The sequence below is a fragment of the Suricata suricatta genome, chromosome 3, assembly GCF_006229205.1.
Source record: "Suricata suricatta isolate VVHF042 chromosome 3, meerkat_22Aug2017_6uvM2_HiC, whole genome shotgun sequence".
NCBI classification, from domain to species: domain Eukaryota; kingdom Metazoa; phylum Chordata; class Mammalia; order Carnivora; family Herpestidae; genus Suricata; species Suricata suricatta.
The window spans coordinates 169,009,976-169,037,788 of record NC_043702.1 but is presented as its reverse complement, the minus strand read 5'-3'; the positions used below and the strand labels follow the sequence as shown (position 1 = coordinate 169,037,788).

Sequence of the window (27,813 nt, the reverse complement as noted above, 5' to 3'; positions counted from 1 at the left end):
GTGCCCTTGGGCGTGCAATTGTGTGGGCGTGTGTGTGTGAGGCCACTCGTGTGTTTAAGGGCCCTTCTCTTGCCAAAACCAAGCTCATTTCTGCATATTTGTTGGCTGAGTATTAAACACTCCGAAGATTGCTCTTTCGATTTGTTGAATCTGAAATGAAAATGAGTCAGCAGGGAAGCCACACCAGACCCGAGGCCCTGGATGGCCCCTGAGTGAAAATAGAGGCCCTAAAGCCAGGCCCTGATCTTCAGCTCACGCAGGCCCACGTATGGAGCACCCCATCTCGAGTGTCTGCTCCACGTACGGAACACCCCACCTCGAGTGTCTGCTCCCACTGGACCGAGTGCCTTTATTTCACTTCCCTTTCCCGCCTCTGCCTCGTCAGACCCCCACCCTTTCCGGAAGGGAAGGCCGATCTTTGGGTAGAGGGGCCAAGGCTGCAGGCTATAGATAATTTTCCAGGAGGGCAGGCATTTCCTCTTTGGACCCTATCACGGGCTCAGCGTGAAGATCTCTGCTGGAAATCTGTGACTTTTCATTTTTCGCCAAAGGGGCGGTTCGCCTCAGATTGTCTCCAGCTTTGGGATCTGGGAAGACAGACTGTCTGGGGAGAATGAGCATCTGCCAAATCAGATGTGTCTTGCCCTGTCCCCAGGCCGTATCCCTGACAACTTGATTATGGCCTGGATTTAAGTGTTTTGAATCATATTTTGAATGTTCTGGAAGGATTTACTATTCGAAGAACCCCGGCACCGGATCCTTGTGTAAAGTGAAGAACTAGTTTGCGATGTGGACCCCACTCAGTGATCTGTGAGTTCCGTAAGTAGATGGGACATTTCTGTCTGCTGAATGTTATTTTAGTCGAACTGCATGGAAACTTGTTATTCAAATGTACCTGGCACTTGAGGGGAGGAGGTGCAAAGAAAGATTCTGTAATGTGGATAAACATTTCGTGATTAATGAGTTTGGCAAGTGCAGGCATTTCTTCAAGTGGGGCGTACCTCTAGTTCTGCATCAGAGAAAAAGACGGTCTGTGCTCATATTTCGAAGAGAGCTCTCCTGTACTTGAGTTACGGTCTCGCCAAAGGGGCTTGGGAGGAACTGAGGAGCTTGAAGTTTCTGCCTGGTTAGGGCAAGAGGTCCCAAGGGTTGCTTGCTCGGCCTGGTTTTTATATCATCACAGGATATGATGGTTATTTTGTTCCCAAATAAATGCAGTGAACTGTTGCAGCTGCATTTCTAAAGGTGTTTCACTTTATATCTGAATACGTCTCGTCTAAATTTTGATGTTTATCATCTACCTATTTACTTATCTACCTATCCATCTATCTATCATCATGGGTATTCGATTCTGTATTAAAGAGAGAGAGAGAGAGAGAGAGAGAGAGAGTGAGAGACATGGTGTGGGGCTCGTGCTTTGGAGCCCTGAAAGGCTGTGCTTCACCAATGTGGAGTGAGAAACTTGAACTTCCCTCTCACCTTTTCTCACTCAGCAGCCCCAAATCACTTCCGTGCCCCATCTTCACCTGCATCCTATTTGGCCACTAGAGTAGAGCCTGTTACTAGGGCGACAGTCTGACTTTTCAAGGCGGTTGGAGAAGGGAGTGTGGTTGTCCTCAGGTGTGTGTGACCCAGAGCTGCAGGAGACTTGAAGCTGACCAGGAGCAAGCCCTCTCTGTGGGAACCGTCCACAGGATGGGATGGTGTCAGGCTGTGTGTGCTGGTGACTTGCTTTTCCATCATGATGTGGCCCGGATTACATTTCAGAAGGAGGCTTCTGGAAGTTCACCCAATTACCGAGATCACTTGTAAGACGTTTGTCCTTCTGGATTCTTGTCTTTCTCATTCTTGCTTATTTCTAGTTGTGGCTGCCACACTCCCTTCTTCCTTCCATTTACTTCCTGATTTTTCTGATGGCTTTGACCCACAGTTCAGATCCTGAGGTGGGCAGTCCTGAGATGGAGAGCCACTCATCTCCTGTCAGGTCCAGGAAGTCCTGAGCCATGGCTCCCTTTGGAGTCAGTTAGGAGTGATAATCCAGCTCGGCTTGGGGAGGGGATTTTCACTGAGAAGAAGGAAGTGCGAGCTCTTTGTCAGAAGGGACACATTCTGTCCGAGCTACCTGTCCATTGTTATTCCTTGGAAAATACTGGGCCATGAGTGAAGAAACACTGGCCTCAGAGTCAGAGCGACTGGAATTGACTCTAAACTCTTTCTAGTTTTGTGATCCAGGCAAATCAGAGTGAACCTGATTTTGATATAGAGATAAGCAAGATCTTTGACCATAAATGACTCATGGTCTGACCTGAGAGAGAGGTCAACACGCTGACTCTAATTCAGCATGAAGAATGGGAGACAACGGCCGGAGCATGTGAGTCTACCTAGGTGGTGGGCAAAGTGACTTTGGTCCTTCCTTTCCTTCTTCCTAAAGGGCGGTGGTCATCTTTCTTAGAACTGTTGTAAGGCTCAGTAGCAATGCATTCATAAGCACCCCCTGAAGTGCAGGTGTTCTAAAACAACAAAATAAGGTCTAAGCAGCAATTTTCAACTGTTTTTTCTCTTTTTTTGTCCTATTTTACTCGTGTGTGAGATGTACTAATCAATAGTATGTCTCAATCCTACAAGTGACTCTTCAGATACAAGTTCCCTTCGTACCTCTAACCTCTGGGATGCACACGGTTGGTTGGAAAGCACCCTCTAACTTCTGAGAAACTGCCTCCAGGAAACGGTTTTTTGTCAGAAAAACCAATGTAAGAGGTAGTAACAAGGAACATATTTTCCTTGTTAAGAGTTGAAACACAACAAACAAGTCTAGAGTTTCCTTTTGATCGCCATTCCCGGTTTCCTCTGCCAAGCACTCGGGTCTCTGAGGGAACTGCTGTTATCAGTACTGGCTCCTGAGCTTCCTTGCTCTGTCCCCACTCACCCTCTCACCCAGGCACCGGAGCGAGCACTAGAGTGAGGCTTGTTATTGGCGTGTGTTTTCCCTTCTTGATCTTTTGTGTATACATGCATGAATGCTTGCGTATCTGTGTGTGCACATTCATGCGTGTGCTTATCCCTAAAAATATATAGCATGTTTTACATAAGTCTTGCAACCTATTTGTTCATCCAAAAGTATGTCATGAACTCCTATCCAGCTCAGATTTAAAAATCTTGCATAGTATCTCACAGTGGGAATGTACTATCATTTATAGCATTCTCCTAGTCATAGAAATTTCCCCAAGTTTTTGTTAATAGGCCAACAGTGCCTTCACATCCTTGCCAACATGTGTCTTTGTGTTTTTTTTTCTTTTGATACTAGTCACCTGACATGTGTGAAGTGATACCTCATTGTGGTTTTGATTTGCATTTCCTCCATGATTAGCCATGTTAAGCATTTTCTCTGCTTATATCTGTTGACCATTTGTATGGAGAAATGTCTATTCAAGTCCTTAGCCCATTTGAAAATCGGGTTATTAGTTTTTTGTTATTGAGTTGTAGTAGTTTCTTACATATTTTGAATATTAATCTTTTATCAGATGTATGGCTTACACATATTTTCTCCCATTGTATAGGTTTCCTTTTCACTCTGTTGATGGTTTCCTTTACTATGCAGAAGTTTCATTTGGTGTAATTCTGCTTGTGTTTGTTTGGGCTGTTGTTCCCTGTGCTTTTTCATAGTATCTGTGAAGTCATTGCCAAGACAAAGTCATGAAGCTTTTCCTGTATGTTTTCTTCCAGGAGTCTTAAAGTTTCAGGTCTTCCATTCAAGTCTTTAACCCATTTTAAGTTGATCTTTGCCTGTGGTGTAGCATAAGGGTTCATTCCATCCTTTTACATATGGGTATCTGGTTTTCCCAAGGCCATTTGTTGAAGAGACTACCTCTTACCCTCTGTGTATTCTTGGCACCCTTCTTGAAGATAAGTTGGCCGCAGCCACTATGGAAAATAGAATGGAGATTTGGTAAAAAATTAAAAATAGAGCTACCATATAATCCAGCAATCCCACTTATAGGTATTTTCTCCAAAGAATTGAAATCAGGATCTTGGAGAGGTATTAGCTCTCCTGGGTTCATTGCAACATGATTCATGACAGCTAAGATGTAGAAACAATCCAGATATCTATCCATGCAGATGTGAATGAATAAAAAAAATACGGCATATGCACACAATGGAATATTATTCAGCCTTTGACAGGAAGGCCATTCTGTAATAATCAACATTGAGAACCTTGAGGACATTATGTTAAGTGAAATAAACCAGGGGACAAATACTGCATGATTCCACTACATTAGGTACCTAAAAGAGTCAAATTTATCTAATGAGAGAGTGGAATGGTGGTTTCCAGGGGATGAGGGGAGAAGGAAATGAGGAGTTACTAATCAAGAGGAATAAAGTTAAGATTGAGCAAGATGAAGAAGTTCTAGAAATTTGAGGTATGACATTGTACTTACAGTCAGCAATAATGTATCAAATACTTAAAAATTTGTCAAGAGAGTAGATCTCCTGTGAAGTGTTCTTACCACAATAAAATAAAATTGAAGAAATATTGCAAAGCACTTCTTTGTGCATACCTCATTATGCAGATGCATAGATCTCTTTCACCAATAAGTGAAATATAGGGATCTTAGTGTATATGCATTTTCAAACAATTTATTTTATTTTATTTATTTTTAATGTTTATTTACTTTTGAGAGAGAGAGTGTGTAGTGGGGACCAGAGAGAGGGGGCACGGAGGATCAGAAGCAGGCTCTGCATTGACTGCAGTGAGCCTAATGTGGAGCTGAAACTCACGAACCATGGGATCATGCCCTGAGCTGAAGTCTGATGCTTAACTGACTGAGCCACCTGGGTGCCCCTGCTTGACCCACTTTTACAGTGGTCTTCAAAAAATGATCTACAGATCTATATTTATACCAGAAATTATATTGTTGTAAAATCCAATGTATATCTTAGCCTGTTGCTTGTCTGTCGATGCTTTCGGTCTCAAAGACCGAAATGTCTTGATGGACACTTTTATCATTTTTGGATTTTGTTTTCTACATCTCATTCGTGCAGGCCTTCCTTACCTTTAGCTCCTTGCAAATGCTCTTATATTTTCTTGAAACACTGATGATTCTCTTATTGCATTTTGGGAATTCTCTTCTTTCGTGTGTGAGCTATGGATATACTTTTATTTGTTTTGGAAAACAAATAAACTGTTCTCTTCATTGTTCTCCTTATATATCTCTGGGCCAATCCCATACTCAGAGAGGCCTGAAATAGCCCCCATTCATTCCCTGTCACATCACCCTAGTTTATTTTCTTCATGGCACATACATCTCTTTGGATTTCTCATTTATTTACTTACCTAGTAGATACATAGAGAATAGTTACTGAAACAAATTAATGAAAGGATACCCCTTGGCCAGGGATATTTGCATTTTGAGCTTTCTTTTTGAAGCTTGAATGAATTGTCAAGGGAATTTCTATTGTTAACCAAAGAAATGGATAGGGAAGGGCCTTCCTACCTCCTTGAAGTTCTTTCTGTGTTTGTGGGCTCTGTTCACAGGTCACATGGCTTAAATTATGGAACCCTTGGAGACACTCATTCGAAGGTGCAGAAGAGGGTGATGTATGCTTATACTAAGCCTTGGGTACACTTCCTTTTAGGGTGTGGAATTTAGTGTGGCCAGACGTAATCACAAAGATGTGGCTCAAGGCAATCATTAATTCGCTCTGCAAATATTTCCCCAGCACTCTGGTGGGTGTTGAGAACACAATGGCGAGTAAAATAAACATCAAGCTTATATGGAAGGGATGGGGAAGAGTCTACCGCAATGAGTATATGATTGGAAACTGGGATCATTTCTATGTAGAAAAACAATAAAAAGCTTTCAGTGCATGAAATAAGAGGGCCAGAGAGTATTTCATAGAGGAAGTGACCACTGAACAGAGGGTTCATCGAGACAAAGAGAGCCTGAAGTGTTTGGCAGAGGCCCTGAGGGAGAAGCAGGAGAATAGTTGGGCCCTGTAAGCAAAGGTCAGATCAAAGGGGAGTGCAGTCTGATGGCAAAGACAAAACAAGCAATAACAACAGGACCTACATGGATGTTGGAGTAACACAAACTCTGGGTTCATGTGAGCACCTGTCAACCGTGTAACCAGATCCATTTTAACTTTTCTGCTCAGTTACCTTGTTGATGAAAAGACACCTCATTGGGTTACTGTGCATATTACACGAGAGCATCTTGGGTCCACATTAGATACACGTGCTATAGTTCCCGTACTTCTGGGTTTGTTAATGGTTCTTCTGTGTTTGTTAGCTGCTGACGCCCTAATGTGAGGCAGGCAAAGTAGAAATAATCACTTGTTTTGGAGATTCACAGCCTGAAACCAAGTAACAAGAGGAAGGTCAGTCAAAAAGTTTTGAGCCTCTAGTAAGATCTGCATAGTTCAGTTAAAAGCTGTTTTTGAGTGTGAGCTTTGTATAAAATAGAAAGTATTCTTTTGGAGATACAAGCATGAGGCTCTTTGAAGGTCAGGACTAAATGGATAATTTAATAACTTTGTTATGAGGGATCCTAATAGAGGCAAAATCAGCCTATGTTGTGGTTAAAGGGACATATTCCTCGTAGAAGGAACCACTGGGGAAGGTTATGGAGGGGAGAGGTTATGGCCAACAACTCAAGGGAAAGGTGCCACAGGAGAGAACTGTAGGACTCTTCTACCAAAGGAGAGGGTGGTACGTTGAGGCAGTGCTCACAGGCTGAGTGGTTGCAGACAAGAAGTTTGGGTTATTGTGGTAGGACACCCTGGATCATCGTGATGGCTAGTGCTAGATTACAGCCGTAAGCAATGTCTCCAAGCTCTGCCCCTGTCTTCCCATCTCTGGGCATATTAGTTTGGGGACTCGTTTATGGAAACACAGTGTTCCTGCTGCTGGCAGTGACTAGGCACAATAAGACACATATTTTACCCCACCCAAATCAATACCACAAAACCATGCTTATTACCATTTCGTGGTCTGCGGATCACCTCCCCCTGACGCCCTCCAGAAGCCCACTTTAGTCTTTTATGCTTGATGAGTTTTGGCTTCATCCTCTTCAAGCATTTGATTATCTGCCTTTTTATTTTTCTTAAGTAAAAAAAACAATTTTTTTTTCCCACTTGTTTATTGAGGAGGGCAGGCCAGAGTTCTAGAGCCTAGAAAACCTAGAATGCTTCTGCTTCCTCAAAAAGCGTCTTGGCTATGTTCCCCCGTTATTTACTTCATTCTCACTACAGCCCATTAAACTCCTACTCACCCTTTGAGTTCAGATTTCTCCATGAAGCTTTCTGTAATCCCCCCAGCTTACTGAGATTCTGTCTTCCTTTATAATTATGTATTGCATATTATTTATAGCAACGGATCCAATGTTTGGTTGATGATTAGTGTTACCTGCAGAAACTTTTTAATACAATTTTTATCCTAGAACAGTTTCGTATGTACAGAGTCAAGGCAAAGATACCACATAGAATTCCTGCTTACCCAATACCCAGTTTCCCCTATTATTAACATCTTACATCAGTGCAGTAGCTTTGTCATAGTTTATGAATCAATGTTGATACATTAAAATGACCTAAAGTCTGTACTTCATCCAGATTTCCTCAGTTTTCCCCTGTGTCCTTTATCTCTTCCAGGATCATCATCTAGGATGCCACATTACATTTAGTTGGCAGGCCTCCTTAGGCTCCCTTAGCTGTGACAGTTTCTTGGACTTTGTTGTCTTTTGTGGTCTTGATAGTTTAGAGGCTTATTCAATAGGAATTTTGTAGAAAGTCCCTAAACTGGGATTGGACTGATGTTTTTCTCATGACTGGATGGAGGTAATGAGTTTTTAGGAGGAAGACCACAGAGGCTAAGTGCCATTCTCCTCACATCATATCCAGGGTACATGTTAACAGTCTGACTTATCAGAGGTGACAGCAACCATCATCTGGCTTGAGGTAGCGTTTGTCAGTGTCCTCCACTGAAAAGCTACTTTCTCCATTTCCATACTGGACTGTTGGGGAGAAGGTCACTCCATGCAGTTCACCCTCGGGACAGACTATGTGCCACCTCCTTAAAAGCAGAGTATCTACATAAATTATTTAGAATTCTTTTGAATGGAAAATTTTCCATTCTCCCCATTTTGTTTATTCAGTCATTTATTTATATCAACATGGGCTTGTAGATATTTATTTTATTCCTTGGCTTATAGTCCAATACTACTTTATTTATTTTCTTGCTCCAATTGTTCCAGCTCTGGCCACTGGGAACTCTTTCAGTTGGTTCCTGTGTCCCTTTGATATATCCATCATTTTTGGGGAGGCATACTTTCTTGATTTCTGTCACTAAAAGATTCTCTAGGCTTATGTTGTATGTGTCCCGCCCCAGGCCTGGGATCAAACACTTCTCCAAGGAGCTCTGGTTCCTTTTGTTGGAGAATGGTATTAAAAACCAAGATCTGGGCACTAGGCATGCTTGCTGCTGTTGTGCTGTCTGGCTTTTAGGCCTTCCCACTGATGCAGCAAAGAGATGCCTGTGTGGGTACTAACCTGGATATATGCATATATCTATAAGTGTTCCATATGTGGCTGTGTGTATCTCTGTTAAACTAAACATAAGTTCATACCAGTGTCCCAGCTCTAATTCCTTTCCATGTAGGTCATTTGGGGAAATTTAAAGTTACAGAATCCCAGGTACCTCTCGAGAGCTAGTAATTCAGGATAAATATTGATCTTACATCTTTTGAAAGACAACTACATTAACATCATTGAATGTTGGGGCACCTGGGTGGCTCGTCGGCTAAGCCTCCGACTTCGGCTCAGGTCAGATCTCACATTCGTGGGTTCGAGCCCCGCGTCAGGCTCTGTGCTGACAGCTAGCTCAGAGCCTGGAGCCTGCTTCCGGTTCTGTGTCTCCTTCTCTCTCTCTGCCCCTCCCCCTCTCATGCTCTGTCTCTCTCTGTATCAAAAATAAATAAAAACATTAAAAAAAAAACATCATTGAATGTTTCTCTTGGTTTAATATTGGAGTCAATATCAACATTATGAGAACTTTATAAGTTTAGTTTTAGTTTAACACCATTCACAATGTGGATATTTATCTTAGTAAAACTTTGTTACCTGCCTATAGTTTTGCTAGTTTTTGTTCCATGATCTGATCAAGTTTGGAAATTCTTACGTTATGTGATTATTGAATGTTCCACTAGACTCTCGAAGTCTGTGATTTGAAATCCTAAATATAGAAATAAAGACTGTAAGAACACAGATATAACAGTGCAAAGTGTATTCATTCATTTTGATGGTATCTATCTCACTCATCTCCTCTCCTCTTTCTTGTTTTTTTGCATTTTCGTGGGCTGCAGGCTCCAGTTCTGACACTGTCTTCTGAGATGACCCCGATTCCCAGAATGCCCTTGGTGCTACTCCTGCTGCTGCCCATCTTGAGTTCTGCAAAAGCTCAGGTTAATCCAGGTAACACAGCCGTTGCTCAGCCACATGCTAGAAGATCAGCCGAACACCCAAGTCCATCAGTGTTCATCCTGGGAAAGGCCCTTTCCAAGGGTATCCAAAGGGTCGGTTTTTCCCCTTTTCTATTCATTCATTCATTCATTCATTCATTCATTCATTCATTAACTTTCATGATGAAACATTTCTAAAGCAGAAACAGACACTAATATCCCATCTATATAACATCTTGGCTATCGTGAAAGGGCTCTTGATATAAAGTAGGGTGGAGTAAATGGGAATTTAAAAAAAAATGAGAGGCAGAGAACGCATCCATTGGCTTCTGCATCTTCTAGGAAACAGGAAAGAATTTTTAGATGACTTGGAGAACTTCTGCGGGTTGGGTTTCCAGTTGTTTTTGGCTAGTTTAGGCCTGTGTTTTACTTGGATGTCATGTTGTGCTTTGGGGACCCTGGTCTTATGAGATTTCAGGCAGTCTCTCTTTCCTACCAGGTGTAGCTATACTCAAAAATAGATGTATTCAGATAAGTCTTTTAGTTCTCCCTAATTAAAAAAAATTGCATATATATTATGCATATAATATATATATTAGTTTTTAAAAAATAATTATCTTTCAAGTTACATCCAAGTTGGTTAGCATATAGTACAACAATGATTTCAGGAGTAGGAGTAGCCCATCCCCCCTCTGAACCCCCTTCCAGGAACCATCTGTTTGTTCTCCTGTGTTTAAGAGTTTAAGACTCTTAAAGAGTCTCTCTTTAAGTGTTTCTTGTGTTTTGTCCCCCTCCCTGTTTTTCTATTGTTTTTGCTTCCCTTCCCTTATATTCATCTGTTTTTTATCTTAAAAACCTTTTTTTAATGTTTTTGTTTATTTTTGAGAGAGAAAGAGACAGCGTGAGCAGGGGAGGGTCTGAGAGAGAGGGAGACACAGAATCTGAACACAGGCTCCAGCCTCTGAGCTAGCTCTTAGCACAGGGCTTGACATGGGGCTCAAACCCAGGAACTATGAGATCATGACCTGAGCCGAAGCTGGACACTTAACCAACTGAGCCACCAGGCACCCCTGTTTTGTATCTTAAGGTACTCATCTGAGTGAAGTCATATGATATTTGTCTTGCTCTGACGGGCTAATTTTGCTTAGCATAATACCCTCTAGTTCCATCCATGTAGTTGCAAATGGCAAGATTTCATTCTTTTTGATTGCCAAGTAATACTCCATTGTGTGTGCGCACATATATATGTATATATATATGTGCGCACACACACACACACACACACACACACATATATACCACATCTTCTTTATCCATTCATCCTTCAATGGACATTTGGTCTCTTTCCATATTTTGGTTATTGTCAATAGCACTGCTATTGGGGTGAAATTGCATATATATTTTAACTTTAAATTGAAGTACACAATTTTGTCACTTGTCTATTACCAGAGTAAAGCCTCTTAATAACTTACATAAAGTTGGAGATCCAGTCTGGGCTTGGTTGAACTATTCTTCTGATCTCTGGGTTCATGTGCCTATCTGGGAGTCAGCTGGTTATTGGTCCATCCATCGGATGGCCTTGGCTCTGACGACTGGGAAACTTGGCTGTCCTCTCCTCTAGCAGACTAGCATGGATCTGTTTTAACGGAAATTATACGAGAGCAATAGCAGAATCAGAAATGTGCAGCCCTTTCCAAGCCAGTGCTTCAGTCACGTTTGGTGAGGTCTCATTGGCCAAAGCAAGTCACATGGGCAAGCCCAGAGACAGAGAGGGATGGCATGAAAGAAATCACACGGGGACGGCTTGAATACAAGGAAGGGTGAAGGATTGGTTATTTTTTTCCCTGTTGGCACAAATATAAATATAGGAAAGTATACATACGTACTTATACATAGTATAAGTGCTCCATTTGAAGAATGTGATGAACTGAATACGTCCATCTAAGCAGGATCCAGATTAAGAAACAGAAATTGTCCAGATTTCAGAAGCTCTCCTCATGCTCCTTTTCAGTCACTTCTCACCCTCGCCCCAAGGGTAATCATTATCCTGCTTTCTAACAATATAGATTAATTTTGCCTGTTTTTATACTTTACATAAATGGAAATGGATGATGTATAAATACTCTGTGTCTGGCTTCTTTCATTCAATATTTTGTTGATGATATTCATCCACACTTTTGCATGCAGTTGGCAACTGTTTGTTTTCACTGTGGTACGATATTACTTTGTCTGAATATTTTATTTATCCAGTCTACTGTGGATGGAAATTTGGGTCATTTCCAAGTTTGGGCCTATCATGAGTAAATCTGCTATAATCATTCTTATATAGGTCTTTTGGTAGAAGTATGTCTTCTGCTTTTTGGGGTATATGCCTGGAAGTGGATAAACGTAGATACAGTATGTTTTTCTACATACTACCAAACAGTTTTCCAAAGAAATTTTACCAATATGCTTATTCCATGGTGATGTGTGACAGTTCTAGTTGCTCCATGCTATACTTGGATTTTTAAGGACATTTTAATTTTGTCCTCTTTGTATAGCATGAGGGTACATTGTGAAAATTCTCACCGTATTCTCCTAGCTAGAATTCTCTCTCCATGGGATAGTCTTTATACCTGAAAAGGCAGTATAAGCAAAACACCTTAAAATCAAAGATGTATTGGTTTAATAAACGCAGTGCTGTATTGCTTTCTTGGAATAAGCTTAGTTGGTACATCCCAGATCTGAACTCGAACACCATTCCTTCATTTCTCTCCTCTGTATTCCTCACCGCCTGGTGAAGTGTGATTGCTTCCTGCTAGATTTAACAAGTTCACAGTCATCCTCCTGATCTGGTCTCCAAGGGAGCGTCGCTATGTGTGCACAGAATGGTAGTGTGTTTTGGTGCCAGGCACGTTCACAGAGACTGGGATGACACGAGGACATTTTGATGAATAAACCAAACCAAACCTTCTGTGTTCGAGAACATTGTGATGAATAAACCAGAAGAGCTAGGCTTCTGTGTTTGAGAAAATTTTCGTAGCCCTGTGGCAGGAAATGAGCTGTGTGAAGACAGGAAACAGTTATCATTAAACCATTTTCCTCATATTCTTGGTGCCAACCATTTATGTTGTTTCTTTCTTTCTTTTTTTTAAAGTTTATTTATTTATTTTGAGAGAGAGAGAGAGAGCCAGACAGAGGGGAAGAGAGAGAGAGAGAATCCCAAGCAGGCTCCACACTGTCAGCGCAGAGCCTGATGCAGGACTTGAACTCATGAACTGTGAGATCATGACCTGAGCTGAAATCAAGAGTCAGAGGCTTAACTAACTGAGCCACCCAAGTGCCTCTTCTGTTGGCCTTTTTTTCTGGGAAAAGGGAAGAAATGTCTTGACTTGCAAAGCTCTTTATAGGAACGTAGAATATTTGAGGTATATTGAAGAATTAATCCTTCTCTTTACCTTTTCTTCTATTTTACCAAGTTAAGCTAGAGAGCTAGAGACTAGCAGTGTGAAATTGTAATCAGTGTTAAAGGATCTAGGCACAAAGCTTGGGGTTCATGGAGTCCAAGGCCATGCACAGTGGTGAATGTAGAGTAGATATATAATAACACATGTTGATTTTTGGATGACTTTTCAGAAGTCCTTATTGATATCTACTGAAGATGAAAATTCTTGGCCAGTTAGGTTATCCCCACAGGTTGGTCCCATGGTATGAATAGATGGCATCTTGGATGTAAGTCGGGAGAACTGGGTTATCAAGAGATCTTAAAATATTGCCATATACTTTAATAGGGTATTTGGTATATAATGGAGTACTTGCCTGTGTTGACTGGCAAATAGTAACTAGGCTAAGCATTAAATTTAACTAATATAAAGTCTAAATCAAGCTCATTAGTTTAAGTCCATTTTGGGGACTTCATCATGGCTGCTGGTGTCACCCCACAGAGGCTCCCAAGCAGTGCTGGTGTGATCTAGGTAGCAGGTCATGCCATGATGGCAGGAAGCTGTTGGCTCACTGCTCTAAGGCACCAGAGCTTTGACAGCTGCCGCCAAGCAGGTAGTGGGGCAGGAGGTAAGAGTGGCATCTTCAGTAATGGCAGGGTTCAAGGTGGCATTGTCACCGGAGGCTGCAGTGTAGGCTCTACAGGTCCGCCCGGGAAATACTGACATGCAGGAATATGTGCACAGTTCTGAAGTGTGGACAGCCTGCCTAGCCAGGTTCCCGCTCTAACCGTGCACCAGGGACAGGGACCTGATGACTGTCCATTCAATGGGAAGGTCATTGGAAGAGTTTCAGGCAGTTTCCTCTGTCACAATCCTGGCTTAGGAGGATCACGTAGCTAGTGGCATCTCCATCAAACGATCATACCAACAATTTGTGAAAAACATTTCTACAAATCAAAAATGGTGTGGACATTGTTGGAATATTCTGCAGAATGATTTGCAGTTTGCTTAGGAAATAGTATTTAACTCATTGGGGCACCCAGGTTGGCTTAATCAGTTGAATGTCCAACTCTTAACTTTGGCTCAGGTCATGATCCCAAGGTCGTGGTATCTAGCCCACATTGGGCTTCACGGGTGTGGAGCCTGTTTAAGATTCTCTCTCCCCCGCCTTCCCTCTGCCTCTCCTTGCTCATGATCTCTTCAAATAAAAAAGAAAGAAAGAAAAGAAACTACTATTTAACTCACTTAGAAAGTGATCCTGAGGAAAACTCTGCTATGATCCCGGCTTGGTCTTTAACTGTGTGACATTAAGCATGCCATTGTATTTCTTTGTACATCCTTAATCCTTTCACCTGTAGTAAGGGCAAGTTGGCGTAGATGGTCTGAGAGAGCCTTTCTGTCACAACCTGACTGTGATTTTATGGTGTGGGAGCTTTACTGCCTATGCTGGAAGATATAGATGGGCTTTGGGCTTGGGAGCAGAGTCCCTGATCTTGCATGGCTGTTTCTCGTAAAAAAAAAAAAAAAAAAATCCAACTTGTCCCCAACTCCATGACACTTGTCAGGCTTGGGTTCTAAAATCTGAACTTTGGGAGAACCCTGCTTTTGAGGTTAAGCACAAAGCAGCCAGCTGATAAATATATAGATCACCCCAGCCTAATCTCTTGGAGTTTCATAGCACGAGAAGCTTTTTGTTGTGCGTTTTTTTCACTGGAGGTGGGTCCGAGAAGAAGCCTTTCAGGGAGAAGAAACAGCATTCATGCAACGGCTGCAAGGGAGAGGGAGGTACCCATGGGGCTGCCTGGCGGAGGGCCCTGAGCCAGGGACCCAGAGAGGCAGCGGTTCCCTCCTCTTGGAGGTCCTGGGCTGGGCTGCTGGACTTATCAGGAGAGCCTGAGAGGACCTCCAGGAGAAAGGGACGTCTTTAGACTCCACGGTGAAGTATAAGAATAGTCTGGGCTATAGTAGTGATTTGATCAGCCGCCCGGGTCAGATGCCTCCAGGCCGCTCCTTCAGTGGTCAGCCAGGGGCCAGGATCTTCGGGCTTCCAAGGGAGTAGGATGGGTAGATTTTCCTGGACACCGAGTCCAGGGGTCTGAGGTCCTGAAGACTTACCCAACCAACCAGACAACCGCTGTATATGAGGAGCACAAGGGCAGTTGGGCCCACCCTCTGCTTGGCCCATGACAAGTGCTTTTACTTGGAAAAGGGAGAAGCCCAGGCATTTAGGATGCGCGGGACAGAGCCAGGGCAGGGCCGTGCTGGGGCTTCCTGTCTCCATTCCACATTTTCCCTTCATAGACAGCAGGGAGCTTACTAGCAATTCAGAACCCTGGGGCAGGAGAGTTCTCCTTTGGTGTCTAGAACGTTCCTACTTTCAGGGGGGAGACAAAGACATTAGGAGGTTGGAATTCTGAGAGGAGGAATTCTTCTATTGACTCCAAATGTGTTTTAGGCTCATCATTGTGGTTTTGTTATTTCCAGCATCAACCCTACGTCCCAGGGAGTTCTTTGGATCTAGGCATCTAGTGTCCTAGGCTATTTGAGTCACAATGGCCCTTAATGATATCCGAGTCCCTCTCCCCGTTTTAACATGTAAAGGGAGAGATGTCACAGGGGCTGGGAGGTGTGTCCGGGAGCACGCATCTAGTGAAAGGTAAAGCGGGAGCCCACGACTCCCGTCTTCCAGCTCCAAGTTCATTCCACCAAAACCACCCAACCCCTCAGGGAGCCAGGAAGGAAATGACCTTTCTCCAATAATCATGTAATAGCTGGGCAGCCTCACGGCTACTCCTCTGTGACAGCCGGTGTACATTTGAGGGGGAGGGGGGTGAGAGGGATGGCCTGAGGCAAAGAAACACCCAGGGTACAAACAGGTGCCCTGTGCTGCACAGCGTTGTCCTCTTCTCCTCGCCCCCTTGCCTACCGCCAAGGCTGACACGTGTAGCTACTTACCCCATTTCCAAATTGGAGCATCACGGGTCCCACCATCCGTGTCCCCAGAGATGTGCGAGGTTGAGGTTTGTAGGGCTTCGTCTAATTAGAATGTGGCACTGGCTTCAGATTTCTGAAACCAGACCTGATACGCTAGCTCTCTGTGTGTGTGGCTGTGTGCGTGTGTGTGCGTGTGTGTGTATGTGTGTGTGTGTGTGTGTGTGTGTGTGTGTGTGTGAGAGAGAGAGAGAGAGAGAGAGAGAGAGAGATTGCTTGTTTATTCAGACGAAGCAGGGCCCTGGGAGGGAGATAAAAAGGTGGGAGGGGACCTCCCTGCTTGGTTTCTCTTAAGCAAGCAATGCCTGATGCTGCCCAGATTGGCCCTTTCTTGCTTGTGTGTTTGTTTGTCAAGTCTAGCCTGAGGGTGGCCTTTGGTATCCTTCCTGCCAGTAAAAGGCTCTCTCTCTGGGGACAACAAAAGCTCATCTGCCCCTTAAACACCCTCTGTTGTGCCAAACAGGGAAAAAGAGAATGCAGAGTTCAAAGGAGAGCACCAACTAGTGTTCAACCAGCACTTAATATATTTCTGGTGCCATTCTAAGTGGGTGTCAGCAAATTTAATCTTCGCAACAATCTTATGAAGTAGGTCGAGTCATTATTCCCGTTTCACGGAGGAGAAACTCAGCCCAGAAACCTTAGGTAACTCACTCAAGGTTGCAGAGTAGCTAAGTGGTGGAGCTAAGAGGTGCTCCACCTCCTGCAAGCTAAGAGGTGCTCTTGACCTTGGTGCTCCTGGATTTTTAGGCTCGCGGGATGCTCCCACCAGGTCAGCTCTCCAGTGTCTCAGTGGTTGAAATACTGAAGGTATGAATGTGGGCGAGACAGGAAGGAATTTTCCAGGCTAGGTGGACAGAGGACAGGAGGGCATTCTGCTTAAGAAAAGACACAGAAGCACAAATAGAAAGGTAAGAGTGTGGAGATGGTTGTCACTGAGGGGTCACGAGGGCAAAAGGGAGGTTAGGGTGGTACGCGAAACAGCAGCCACAGAACTTTGGGATCAAAGTATGTGTCAGGGTGCTTTCCGATCAAAGGCTTTGTCCTCACCCAGTGATAACAAAATACCGTGCCATGCACTTCCTCCCGAGATGCAAGTTCTTTCCACTGCCACCACTCATCCCCCCCTCCGCCCCCACAGTTAGATGCCTTATTTTTATTTTTTATTACATTAAATCCCCTTCACCCATGTCTTCCACCCTCTACCCCCTGCCTCAGGCAACCACCAATCTGTTCTTTGTATCTGTGAGCTTAGTTTTTTCAAACTTTTAATGTTTTTGTTCATTTTTGAGAGACAGAGAGACAGAGAGCAGGGGAGAAGCAGAGAGAGAGGGAGGCACAGAATCGGAAGCAGGCTCCAGGCTCTGAGCTGTCAGCACAGAGCCTGACGCGGGGTTGGAACTCACGAACTGCAAGATCATAACCTGCGCGGAAGTCAGACGCTTAACCGACTAGGCCACCCAGGCGCTTCTTATTATGTATTTTTAGATTGCACATAAAAGAGAGATCTCTGTCTGACTTATTTCAGTTCGCGTAATGCCCTCAAGTTTTATTCATATTGTCACAAATGGCAGGATCTCCTTTTTTCTCATGAGATATCTCACTGTACACAGACATCCAGCTACCCACTGATGGACACTTTGGTGGTTTCGTATCTTGACTAGTGTAAATAATGCTGCAGTGAACATGAGGGGGGGTGTGTGTGCCCGTATCCTTTTAAGTTAGTGTTTCCATTTTCTTCAGATGAACCCCCGAAAGTGAAATTGCTGGATCACATGATAGTTCTATTTTTAATGTTTTGTGGAAACTCCACACTCTTCCCCCGGGGCTGTACTAATTTATGTTCCCACCAATAGTGCAGAAGGATTTCTTTTTCTCCACATCCTCACCGACACTTATTATCTCTTGTCTTTGATAGTAGCCATTGTAACAGGCTTGAGGTGATATCTCATTGTCGTTTTCATGTGCCTTGCCCAGAGGATGAGTGATGTTGAACGTTTTTGTTTTTGTTTTTGTTTTATGTACCTGCTAATCACCTGTATGTCTACTTTGCAAAATGTCTGTTCGTATCTTCTGCCTGTTTTTTCCTTGGACTGTTTCTTTTTGTGCTATTAAGTTGTATGAGTTCTGAATATATTTTGGGTATTAGTCCCTTATCAGATAGATGATTTGCAAATATTTTCTCCCATTCAGGAGGTTGCCTTTTTACTTGTCAATGGTTTGCTTTGCTGTGCGCAAGCTCTTTAGTATGATGTATTCTCAGTTGTTTATTTATTTATTTTTGTTGCTTTTGTTTCTGGTGTCAGATTCAAAAACTCATTGCCAAGACCCATGTCAGGATGCTCACTGCCTGTGTTTTCTTCTACGACTTCTGTGCTTTCAGGTCTTCCATTCGAGTCTTTAATTGATGTTGAGTTAATTTTTGTGCATGGGATAAGATAGTGGTCATGTTTCATTCCTTTGCATGTGGCGGTTCTGTTTTCCCAACACCATTTATTGAAGAGATAGTCCTTTGCCCATTGTATATTCTTGGCTCCTTTGTTGTAAATTAATTGACCATGTATGTGTGGATTTCTTTCTTTTAAAAAAATCTTTTTTAATGTTAATTAAAAAAATGTTTTTTAATGTTTTTTTAATTTATTTTTGAGAGACAGAGAGACACAGCATGAGCAGGGGAGGGTCAAAGAGAGAGGGAGACACAGAATCCGAAGCAGGCTCCAGGCTCTGAGCTGTCAGCACAGAGCCCGACGCGGGGCTCGAACCCACGAACCGTGAGATCATGACCTGTGCCGAAGCCAGAAGCTGGAAGCCGTACGCTTAACTGACTGAGCCACCCAGGCGCCCCTAATGTTTATTTTTGAGAGAGAGATAGAGTACAAGCAGGGAGCGGCAGAGAGAGGGAGACACAGAATCTGAAGCAGGCTCCAGGCTCTGAGCTGTTAGCACAGAGCCCGACGTGGGGCTTGAACTCACAAACCATGAGATCACGACATGAGCTGAAGTCAGACACTTACCCGACTGAGCCACCCAGGCGCCCCTGTGTGGATTTATTTCTAGGGTCTCTACTTTGTATGCCAATACCATACTGTTGTAATTACTACAGCTTTGTAATATATCTAGTAACTGGGGGACCTGAGGCCTTCAGCCTTGTTCTTCTTTCTCAAGATTGCTTTGGCCATTCAGAGGGTTTTTTTTGTGGTTCCATACCAATTTTAGGATTATTTGTTCCATCTCTATTATTTGTTTAGGATTATTTGAAAAACACCATTGGAATTTTGATCAAGATTGTCTGGAATCTGTAGATTTCTTTAGATAATATGGACATTTTAACAATATTGATTCTTTCATCTATAAGCATAGAATATATTTCTATTTATTTGTATCTTCTTTTATTTTTTCTATTAGTGTTTTGTACTTTTCGATAGGCAGGTCTTTCGCCTCCTTGGTGAAATGTATTCCTAGGTATTTTATTAATTTTACGCAATTATAAAAACGGGATTGTTTTCTTTATGTCTCTTTCTGGTACTTCATTGTTCATATAGAACTGCAATAGGTTGTTTTTCTGTATTGATTTTACATCCTGCAACCAGAGTGCAGGCTCCTTTTGTTCTCATATTGCAGCAAATCTGAGGCGACACTGTTCCAACATGTAGACAGGCAGTCAGCCCTCCCGGGTCCTCTGTCCAGATCCTTCCCTGAATCGGTGGTTCTTCTTGACCCCGAGGTCTCGTTACAGATAGCGTGGAGAGTGAGTGCTGACATACTGTGTGATGCCAGTGTGGTTTGGTGACGAGACCATGGCAATGGACATCGAGAGACCCAGAACCTGGTCCGCCTCTGTCACTATCCAGCTTGGTGACTTCAGGTGGAGCTCTGTGTCTCACTTTGCTCATTTACACAACGGGGAACATAACCTCTGCTCTCTGCCTCTCACATGGCTACGACGGGGGGACCAAATGAGATAATGGAAGCCAAAGGGCTTTGGAGAGCAATATGCAAATATTGAGGGTTGTGATTTGTTACTTTTGGAAGAAAAGAAAAAGAAAAAGAAACCAAATACCATAAAACAATGGCTTCTATTTAGCAGATGATGGGGGAGGAAAGAGAACAAGAGTTCACTAGAGACCATTACGGCCCCTTGTGGTCTCCAAGAGAGACTCAAGTTCCCTTTGGGAAGTAGGGGCTTCTAACAACCCTGAATTCGGGCCATGCTAGCTCCAAGGGGACACAGGGCCCTGTGCCCAGGCGAGCTTATCCATGGCAGTGTATTTTTCTGAGGAGAATAGTGTGATTGTTGACTTAGCTCTTGGTCCTAGCCAGAGGCCTCGGAGGAGCATGGATGTGGCATGATAAGCCTCCCAGAATTCTTCGTGGTTTGGACACATACACGGTGAAGTAAAGTAAAAGTTAAGACATTCAAAACAGTGAGGTTTTGGGGGACTTAAGGAGGAGGTGATGAGTTGTTAAAAAATATACAACTTTTTTTCCCCCACTGCACAGACATTTCTGACTTTGGCCTTTGTCTTATTTCATGTGGCAACGGCCTCCTAGGTATTCATGGCTAATACGTCTCACAGCCCCTGGCTTATATAGACAGTCAGTGTTTGTGGAGTAAGGCGAAGACAAGAAGGAACGAAGTCAGGGGACTGCAGGCTTCTCTGTATTTTTCTGCAAAAAAAGCATCTAGATTATGCCATTTGAGACTTGGTCTCACAAAGATGTTAGAAAGCTGAGAAGGAGTTCGTAAGAATATCAACCCCTTGAGTGATGGGACGCTGAGCACAGAGTAAGCAGGCGAGGAGGAGGGGGACATGCTGAAGTCCCCTGAACTACAGCTGCGGGGGGGGGGGGGACATCCAGCCTTCTGGTGTCTGAGGGCACAGAGACCACAGCCCTGTGCGGAGTAGGGCAGCCTCTGTGCTTTTCCCAAATGCTTAAGGTGTCCCTGCTTTGGCCTATTGGCAGAGCATTTTAGCGCTTGTAAATAGAGGACAGTGTGCTTAAATTTACCCAAATATGTGTAGACCTCTTATTTTGGCATCATAGGGGAGGAATTCAGATTCAATCTTTTGGGTGCTGTAACCTCCATTCAAGATAGAAGGCCAAACCATGAAGTGTATTTTCTATGTACAAGCATGGCCAGCAAGAAATGATTCATCCTAGCACAGGAGGAGCCCTGGCTATATGTGTGTGGGGGAGGGGGGCGGTAAGTCCACCTTTGGAAAGCTGTAATTTTAATTTGTTTGCTTTTAGGAGGTTAGACCACTATTTAGGACTGTGTAGTAGCTTTCTTACTGAGAAACTTGCTCAATTGTGATAGGGAGCTATGCGTTTGGCAAATGCGCAGAGCAAGAAAGATGCTGCCGGCTGGAGGGACCCCAGAGCCAGCCTCGGGCCCCTGCTCCAAACTGCGGGGATGACCGGAAGTGGCTGCGGGACTTAGGACCCCTCTCAGAGTCTCCCTTCTCGGAAGTTCTAGTCCCCTGTTCTCACGGTCTGTTTGGAAAAAAAAAAAAAAAACCAAAAAACTTCTATTTGGATATTTTGCCCATTTTTAACTTTTTTTTTTTTTAATCTCAGCAGCTATTATTTGCTTTCCAATGGATGAGTTATGAATTTTATCTAGGTTTTCAGATATTCTCAAGGGTGGGCACTGGTTACTGGAAGCTACTCCATCCACCTAGAAACAGAAAAAAAAGTCAACTTTTACCTTATTGCCTGATTATGTTAACTGATTATGTTTGGTTTTTGAATTGGCTAGCAGGAAGCTCAGAGCCAAATGTGAGACCCATCACCAGCAAAGGTATAGATCCACACGTAATATCTTTTGGATGTGAACCTTCGCTCTCTAGCTTAACTTATTTTCCCTATTCTCTTTCCCCTTAACATACATACATGCATATATACATTTATTCTTTGTGAATTATCTTATACAAATTTGGAAGCCAGTTCTAATCTTTGTTGTAGAATGAGTCAGAGTAAAAATAGTTAAATAGTAAATAACGTCTATCATTACTGCTCTAAGTATTACTCCGCTTTAAACATTACTAAGTACTCCATATGTATTAACTCATCCTTCCTTATAGCATTCTCATAAACAAATACTATTCGTAACATTAAGCTGAGAGGCTGAAAGTTAACTAATCTTCCCAAGCCCAAAAATCCTCTGAATTGCTTAAGAAAGAGTAAATGTAACATTTAAAACAAATAATCCTCTCTCTTCCGCCTCCTGGATGTCATTTCTGGAGCCCCTATTATATTTCAGGAAGTGTGCTAAGTTCTTTATATTCATTATATTAAATCTCCATCAGAGCCCTCTTGGCAATATTGTTAAAGATGAGCAAACTCAGGTTCAGAGAGGTTCACTAACGTGTCTCAGAGTCCTATGATTTTGGAAGTGGCAGAATCCAGTTTTCAGCTTCCAAACCATGGCCCCCGTATTCTTCTCAGTTCCTGACCTGCTGTCCCTTCAACAAACCTTCATTTTTTTAAATAAATAAAATGTTATAGTATTTATTTTTGAAAGAGAGAGAGAGAGAGAGAGAGAGAGCAAGAGTGCAAGTGGGGGAGAGTTAGAGAGAGAGAGAGAGAGAAACATACACACACAGAATCCGAAGCAGGCTCCAGGCTCTATTCAAGCTGTCAGCACAGAGCCCGATGCGGGGCTCAAACTCCCCAGCCATGAGATCATGACCTGAGCTGAAGGCGGATGTTTAACTGACTGAGCCCCCCAGGCGCCCCTTCAACTCACCTTCTTGTTGGAGGTAAGGACATACTATTCTACTGTGAAACTTTCACTGACTTTGGTAGCCAGGAAGAATATATCTTGGTTGACCCTCACTTTGATACCCTGGAATCCAGTTCAGCCTGGGGACCCCTCTTCCGGAGCTCTGCAATAATTGTTTCTGAAATGTATTTTGGGCTTCCAGGAAGGCTGCAATTCTAAAGGGCTGATCCTAAGGGCAATTTCAACTTAGGCAAAAGGGGGGTTGGCAGAACTGTCCTATGTGCCTAGAGGAACCCAAACAGTCTTCCTTGGTCCCTAGCAGCCTCCTGCTGTATAGATACTTACCCGAATAATGAACCAGTCTGGAGTAGCAGCCAATGTGGAGCTTGGAGGGAACATGGGCCCAAGCGATGATTTCTCTAATGGGACCACCTGTCCTTTCTGGAATTGGAGGAACTTGATCATGCTGGCCTGGGGTTGAAGAAAGAGGAACCAGGGAGCAGGAGACGTGAATTTCAGTCCAGTGCAGGAATTTCAGTCCTCGTCAGCTGTGTCCTTGACTAAGTTAGTTCACCTTCTGGGGACTCAGAGGTTCTAACTAATATTTGATATGGAGCCATTGGAGGGGTTGGTTTCCTGCAGCCTCTTCTTGGCTCTAAAGTTTATGATTGCAGATATCCTTTAAGACCAGAGACCATTTTGGGTCCCCTGGTTGACCCCAATGACCCCCTCCTGGTCCGTCTGGTCTTCCTTGCACCCAGAGAGGCCCTGGTGTCAGCTCTCCAGGCCTCAGGACTCATGTGTGCCCTGTGTGTGTGTTCCTGGAACCCGCAGATAGGACACTCATTGATGGGTGAGCCTGTGGTCTGGAGCTAACAGGGAGATGGTAAACATCACGAAACAAGCCGCCCTTTCAGACTCTCAACCTTGGCAGCATAGTTTGAAAATAATTCTTGGGAAGCTGGGGCCCGGTGGCAGCTGCTTCTCCTCGGCCTGCCCGCCCACCGCTGCAGGAGCTCAGGAGGGATGGAGCTCTGCCCCGGGCACGCGGCGGCCAGGCACTGGTACTTTTCCACTCTGGGAAACTGGAAAGGGAACTGGCTTCTCTGTCTGGGAGATTGGCGGGTAGCAGAAGTGTCAAGAACCACCAAGAACGACTCAGCAGGCAAAATCAGGACATCCTTCTCCATTGCTGGGTCTCTTGCCTCCTTTGCTGTTCTCTGCATTTGCATGCTTCCTTATCTTTCCTAATGTGGAGTTCAGAGACGGATGGGTGGGATCTGATAAAAACAAATGACTTGGAGAACAGCACAGGGGCCTGACCTTTAGGATTTGGCACCCCGACTCTGCTATTGGCTGGTGTCCCTTCCACAGAAGTTTACCAAAAATAGGCATATTCAATATGAAAACCGCACTGGTACAGCTGAAAAGTGCCACGTTTGTTGCCCTGGGCCAAGGCTTATCCTGGTTCCAAAGACCCACTAGGATGAGAAAGGCCATCCAAGATCAGCTTGTCTTTTTTCCTATGCCCTTTCTCTGAGGCCTCTGGGAATACTGATTCACCAAGAAACTTGGCCTTCTGGCTGCTTTTCGGGCTCTTATCTCTCTGAATTCCCCGTCCTCATCCTTATTATCTTTGGTTCCAACATCTAGACCTCAAGACCCGCTCCCATTGTCCGAAGAAGGGTTGTAATATCTGCAGCTCAGAACTTTGTTCTGGTGTTGAGCTGGGTCTTCTTCAAAGCACAGAGTGAGACTCCCAGCTCTTTCCACTTCTTCTTTGCCTGTCCTTGCCAAAGCTTGGGGTCCCTCCTCAGTGCAGCTTTCTGGACCTTTATCCCAGTGTCCATTGACTAATATTCATGCTAAGGCTTCTCTTCCTCTCCTGCAAATGCCCACAAAGCCTTTGAAAGAACAAACATCTCTGCTCCTCGGTGTCCTCGGGTGATGCTTGAGAAATGAATCAACTTTAGAGAAATGAATCAATGACAGCACCTGCCCTCAAGAGTCCAACCCATGGGGAACTCTCCATCCACCCAGCCTTGGGTTCATCCATCCAACCACTTGCTTACTTATTTATTTACCAAATGCATATTGAGCATCTAATGGGTACCATGTGTTGGCAGTTGCTCAGGGAATAAAGAGAGAATCTGACATGATTACTATTCTCAGAATTGCTTATAGTTTCAATATGGAGGTAAATAAGCATGACTGACCTAGAAAATCTCTGGTGAAGGTTACCTAAAAGAACCCCCCACCCATCTCTTTTATCCCCCCGTAATATTTAAGAGTTTTCCATAGTTTTGTCTTACTATCTGAAATAGTAATAACTAATAATAGCTATTGTCAAATATACAGTTTGATTGCCTGTTTGATAATTGAAAATCTATTGCCTTTTTTCTCCCTCCTCTCACAGAGCATAAGATCCATGGGCTAAGTCACTTTATCTGTCCTGTTCACCACTGTATCTTCATAGCTGGAACTGACTTGTTAGATATATTCATGATCATTAAATAAGTTAATATGAATGTTAAAGAAATACGTTTGTTAAATACACAGGCAAAAAGATGGGTTGCAGTAGATGTGTAATGACTCAGAATTACCAACAAGCCTTATATGTTTGCTGCCTGGTTAAACATCATTAGTCAGGGCTATCCTTGCCTGATTTCCCAGATCTCTGTTTTGAAGCCTCCTATTTAGGAACAACAGAAAACTCTTCTTTTATCACTTTTTCAACTCTTATTGAACATTCAGTTAATACTGGACACCCACCTAGAAATTAGGGAAACAGCAGAGAGCAAGATAGACAGGATCCTTGCCCATAAGACACTTATGGCCAAATAAGTGGAGAGACCAAAATGAAACAATTATTTGTATTGAAACAAAAAGTTATTTGTATTACAAGTGTGAAAAGCTCTAAGAAGGAAACCAGCACATTGCAAGAGCAGGTAACAGAAATTCCTAATTCCTTCAAGGGCTCAGAGGAATTCCCTAAGAGCTGAAGGGTGAGCAGGAGTCAGCAGATAAAGGAGGGGAGGGGAAAAACATTGCAGGTACAAGGAACGTGACATACAGAGAGACCTTGAGGCTTAAGGTTCTTTGTGCATTTATGAAATCAAGATGAGATCCGGCAGGGATGTGCGGAAAGCGGGATGTGCTGGAGAGGTAGACTGGGCTGGATCCCGGAGACCTCATGGGCCACACTATCCCAGGAAGACTGGAAAGCTGTTAGAAGGTTCGTGTCAGAATAAGATCCCAGGAAGCTCCCTGGGGCTGCTGTGCGGAGAAGGATTGGTCGAGGAACCAGGAGGAAGAGCCAGAAGGCATTGTAGTCCTTCGGATGTGAGGTGGCAGAGGCTGGGCCCTGCATGGGAGGCGTGGAGAAGGAGAGAAACAGCTGGACTCAAGAAATTTGCAGGATGCAGTGATGGGGGAGCACAAGGCACGCTGAGGGCCAGCCACTCAGCACAACCCCCGCCCCCCAGGTGGGACACGTGTGACACTCCTCAGGCACTCCTGGCTACCCAAGAACAAAGGAGAGGAAACAAAGAGTTAACTGATAGCGCTCCCAGTCACACGGGACCGGAAGTTCCCATCAGTTTACAAATGTCTTAGTAAATTACAAGAAAAAGGCAATTTTATCAACAACCTAATCTTCAGAAACCTGTAGACTCAGTTTCCAGGAGTCCCAACATCAATCGCCCTCCCCTCTACAGGGATGTGGGAACACAGGCAAGGAGGAAATGGCAGGTAAAACTGAATTTCCTTATAACCTACAGCCCACTGACAAATACTTGAAGCAAATGCAGAGTCGAATATTTCTCCAGGAACCCCCTCTTCATGTTAAAAGCCTTAATGTTAAGACCTTACTAGAAGGGAAAACAACCTTAGCTTGACCATAGCAAGGCCCCTGGCCTCAGGTGAGTTCTCTTTAGCATATGAAAGTCCTCTGGCCGCCTCCCTCTGGCTTTCACTTGCCCCAACTCCACAGTACATGACCAGTCCCTCCTCACAACCCCAGTGCAGCTCTTCCTGCCCCTGGGTCCTGTCCCTGTGCTTTAATAAACTCACCTTGCCCTCAGCTCCGGACCCCCACCACCACTCCAAAACCCCATGGGCGGGAGTCGTAGGATGTGCTAATAGACCCGATGACGCCCAAAGGACAGGCGGACTTCCCACTTCTCCACGGCCTCCTGGAGCAGGAATAACCGTGTCACCTGTCACTGCGTAACTCTTCCTCTCTCAGAGCCCTGTATTTGCAAACGACATATTGGAGACTTTGCATATCTAACAAGTTCCCAGGTGGGTGGGGCTGCTGGTCCTGGGAACCCACTTTGAGGATCGGAGCCCTAGCACAGTAATTAAGGGGAGCAAAGGGCCTCAGCTGGGGAATTGGCCCTCTGTTGACACCAAATAGAGTGCTCTAGGAGGGATCTCTTTCTCTCTCTCTCTCTCCTTCTTGGTCTTTCTCTCCCTGTTTTGTCAAATATGGAAAGTACCTATATGGGCATAATTGGAACACAAAATAGGTAGGGTTCCTGAGCCCAGGAAATACCGACATGCTTCATTCAGGCAGCCGCAGCCATGGCAGCTATGATAAAACTTCCTGGTTGCTGGTCCCAGGATTAGCTTTGGTGGGGAGGTTATTTGCAACAATATCATGACTCACCCCATGTGACCCTCTTTCCCCATTTCTGGTTAACTTTAGATGTTCCGAGAAATGGAAGTTCTCATTGCACTTATGGCCCAGTGACTAAAGATTCATGATAGCCAGGAATGTAAGCCCAGTGGGACCGTGAATGTTGATGTCCCTGGACTTTGGAATGGCCCCAAGACTGATCACGTGTCTCGGCTGGACGGGGCCTGGAAACACGGTTCCCAAGCGTGGTTGCATGGCAGAATCACCTGGGAAATTTTTTTTTAAATATGCAGGCTCCTGGGCATAGTTTCAGACCTACCAAAGAAATATCTCTAAGATGGGGCTCACAAACATGTCTTCTACAACCTTCTCAAGCAATTCTAAAGGAGTCGGTCCATAGACTGGCTTTTGGGGAATCACTGCCTTAGAAAACATTGAATCCAGAAACCACCTAATGCCTTAGAAAATTGAGACCCAGAAAGGATGTGAACTTTGCTCAGATGCCGGCGTGGATTTGAAATCTCTCTTTTTCTTTCTTTCCTTCCTTCCTTCCTTCCTTCCTTCCTTCCTTCCTTCCTTCCTTCCTTC

At 44.0% G+C, this 27,813-nt stretch overlaps 1 protein-coding gene across 4 annotated transcripts in view; it reads left to right on the top strand.

Moving 5' to 3' along the window:
* The window catches only part of DDR2 (discoidin domain receptor tyrosine kinase 2), a 157,303-nt gene that overhangs the window by 85,541 nt on the left and 43,949 nt on the right, over positions 1 to 27,813 (top strand). For 3 of the 4 annotated variants that reach the window (XM_029935704.1, XM_029935705.1, XM_029935703.1), the window contains exon 3: positions 9,354 to 9,462. In XM_029935704.1, the coding sequence (XP_029791564.1) occupies positions 9,354 to 9,462 (109 nt within the window). Of the gene's footprint in view, positions 1 to 780; positions 811 to 9,353; positions 9,463 to 27,813 lie in introns of those variants that run through there. The other variant, XM_029935706.1, reaches the window with a different exon arrangement.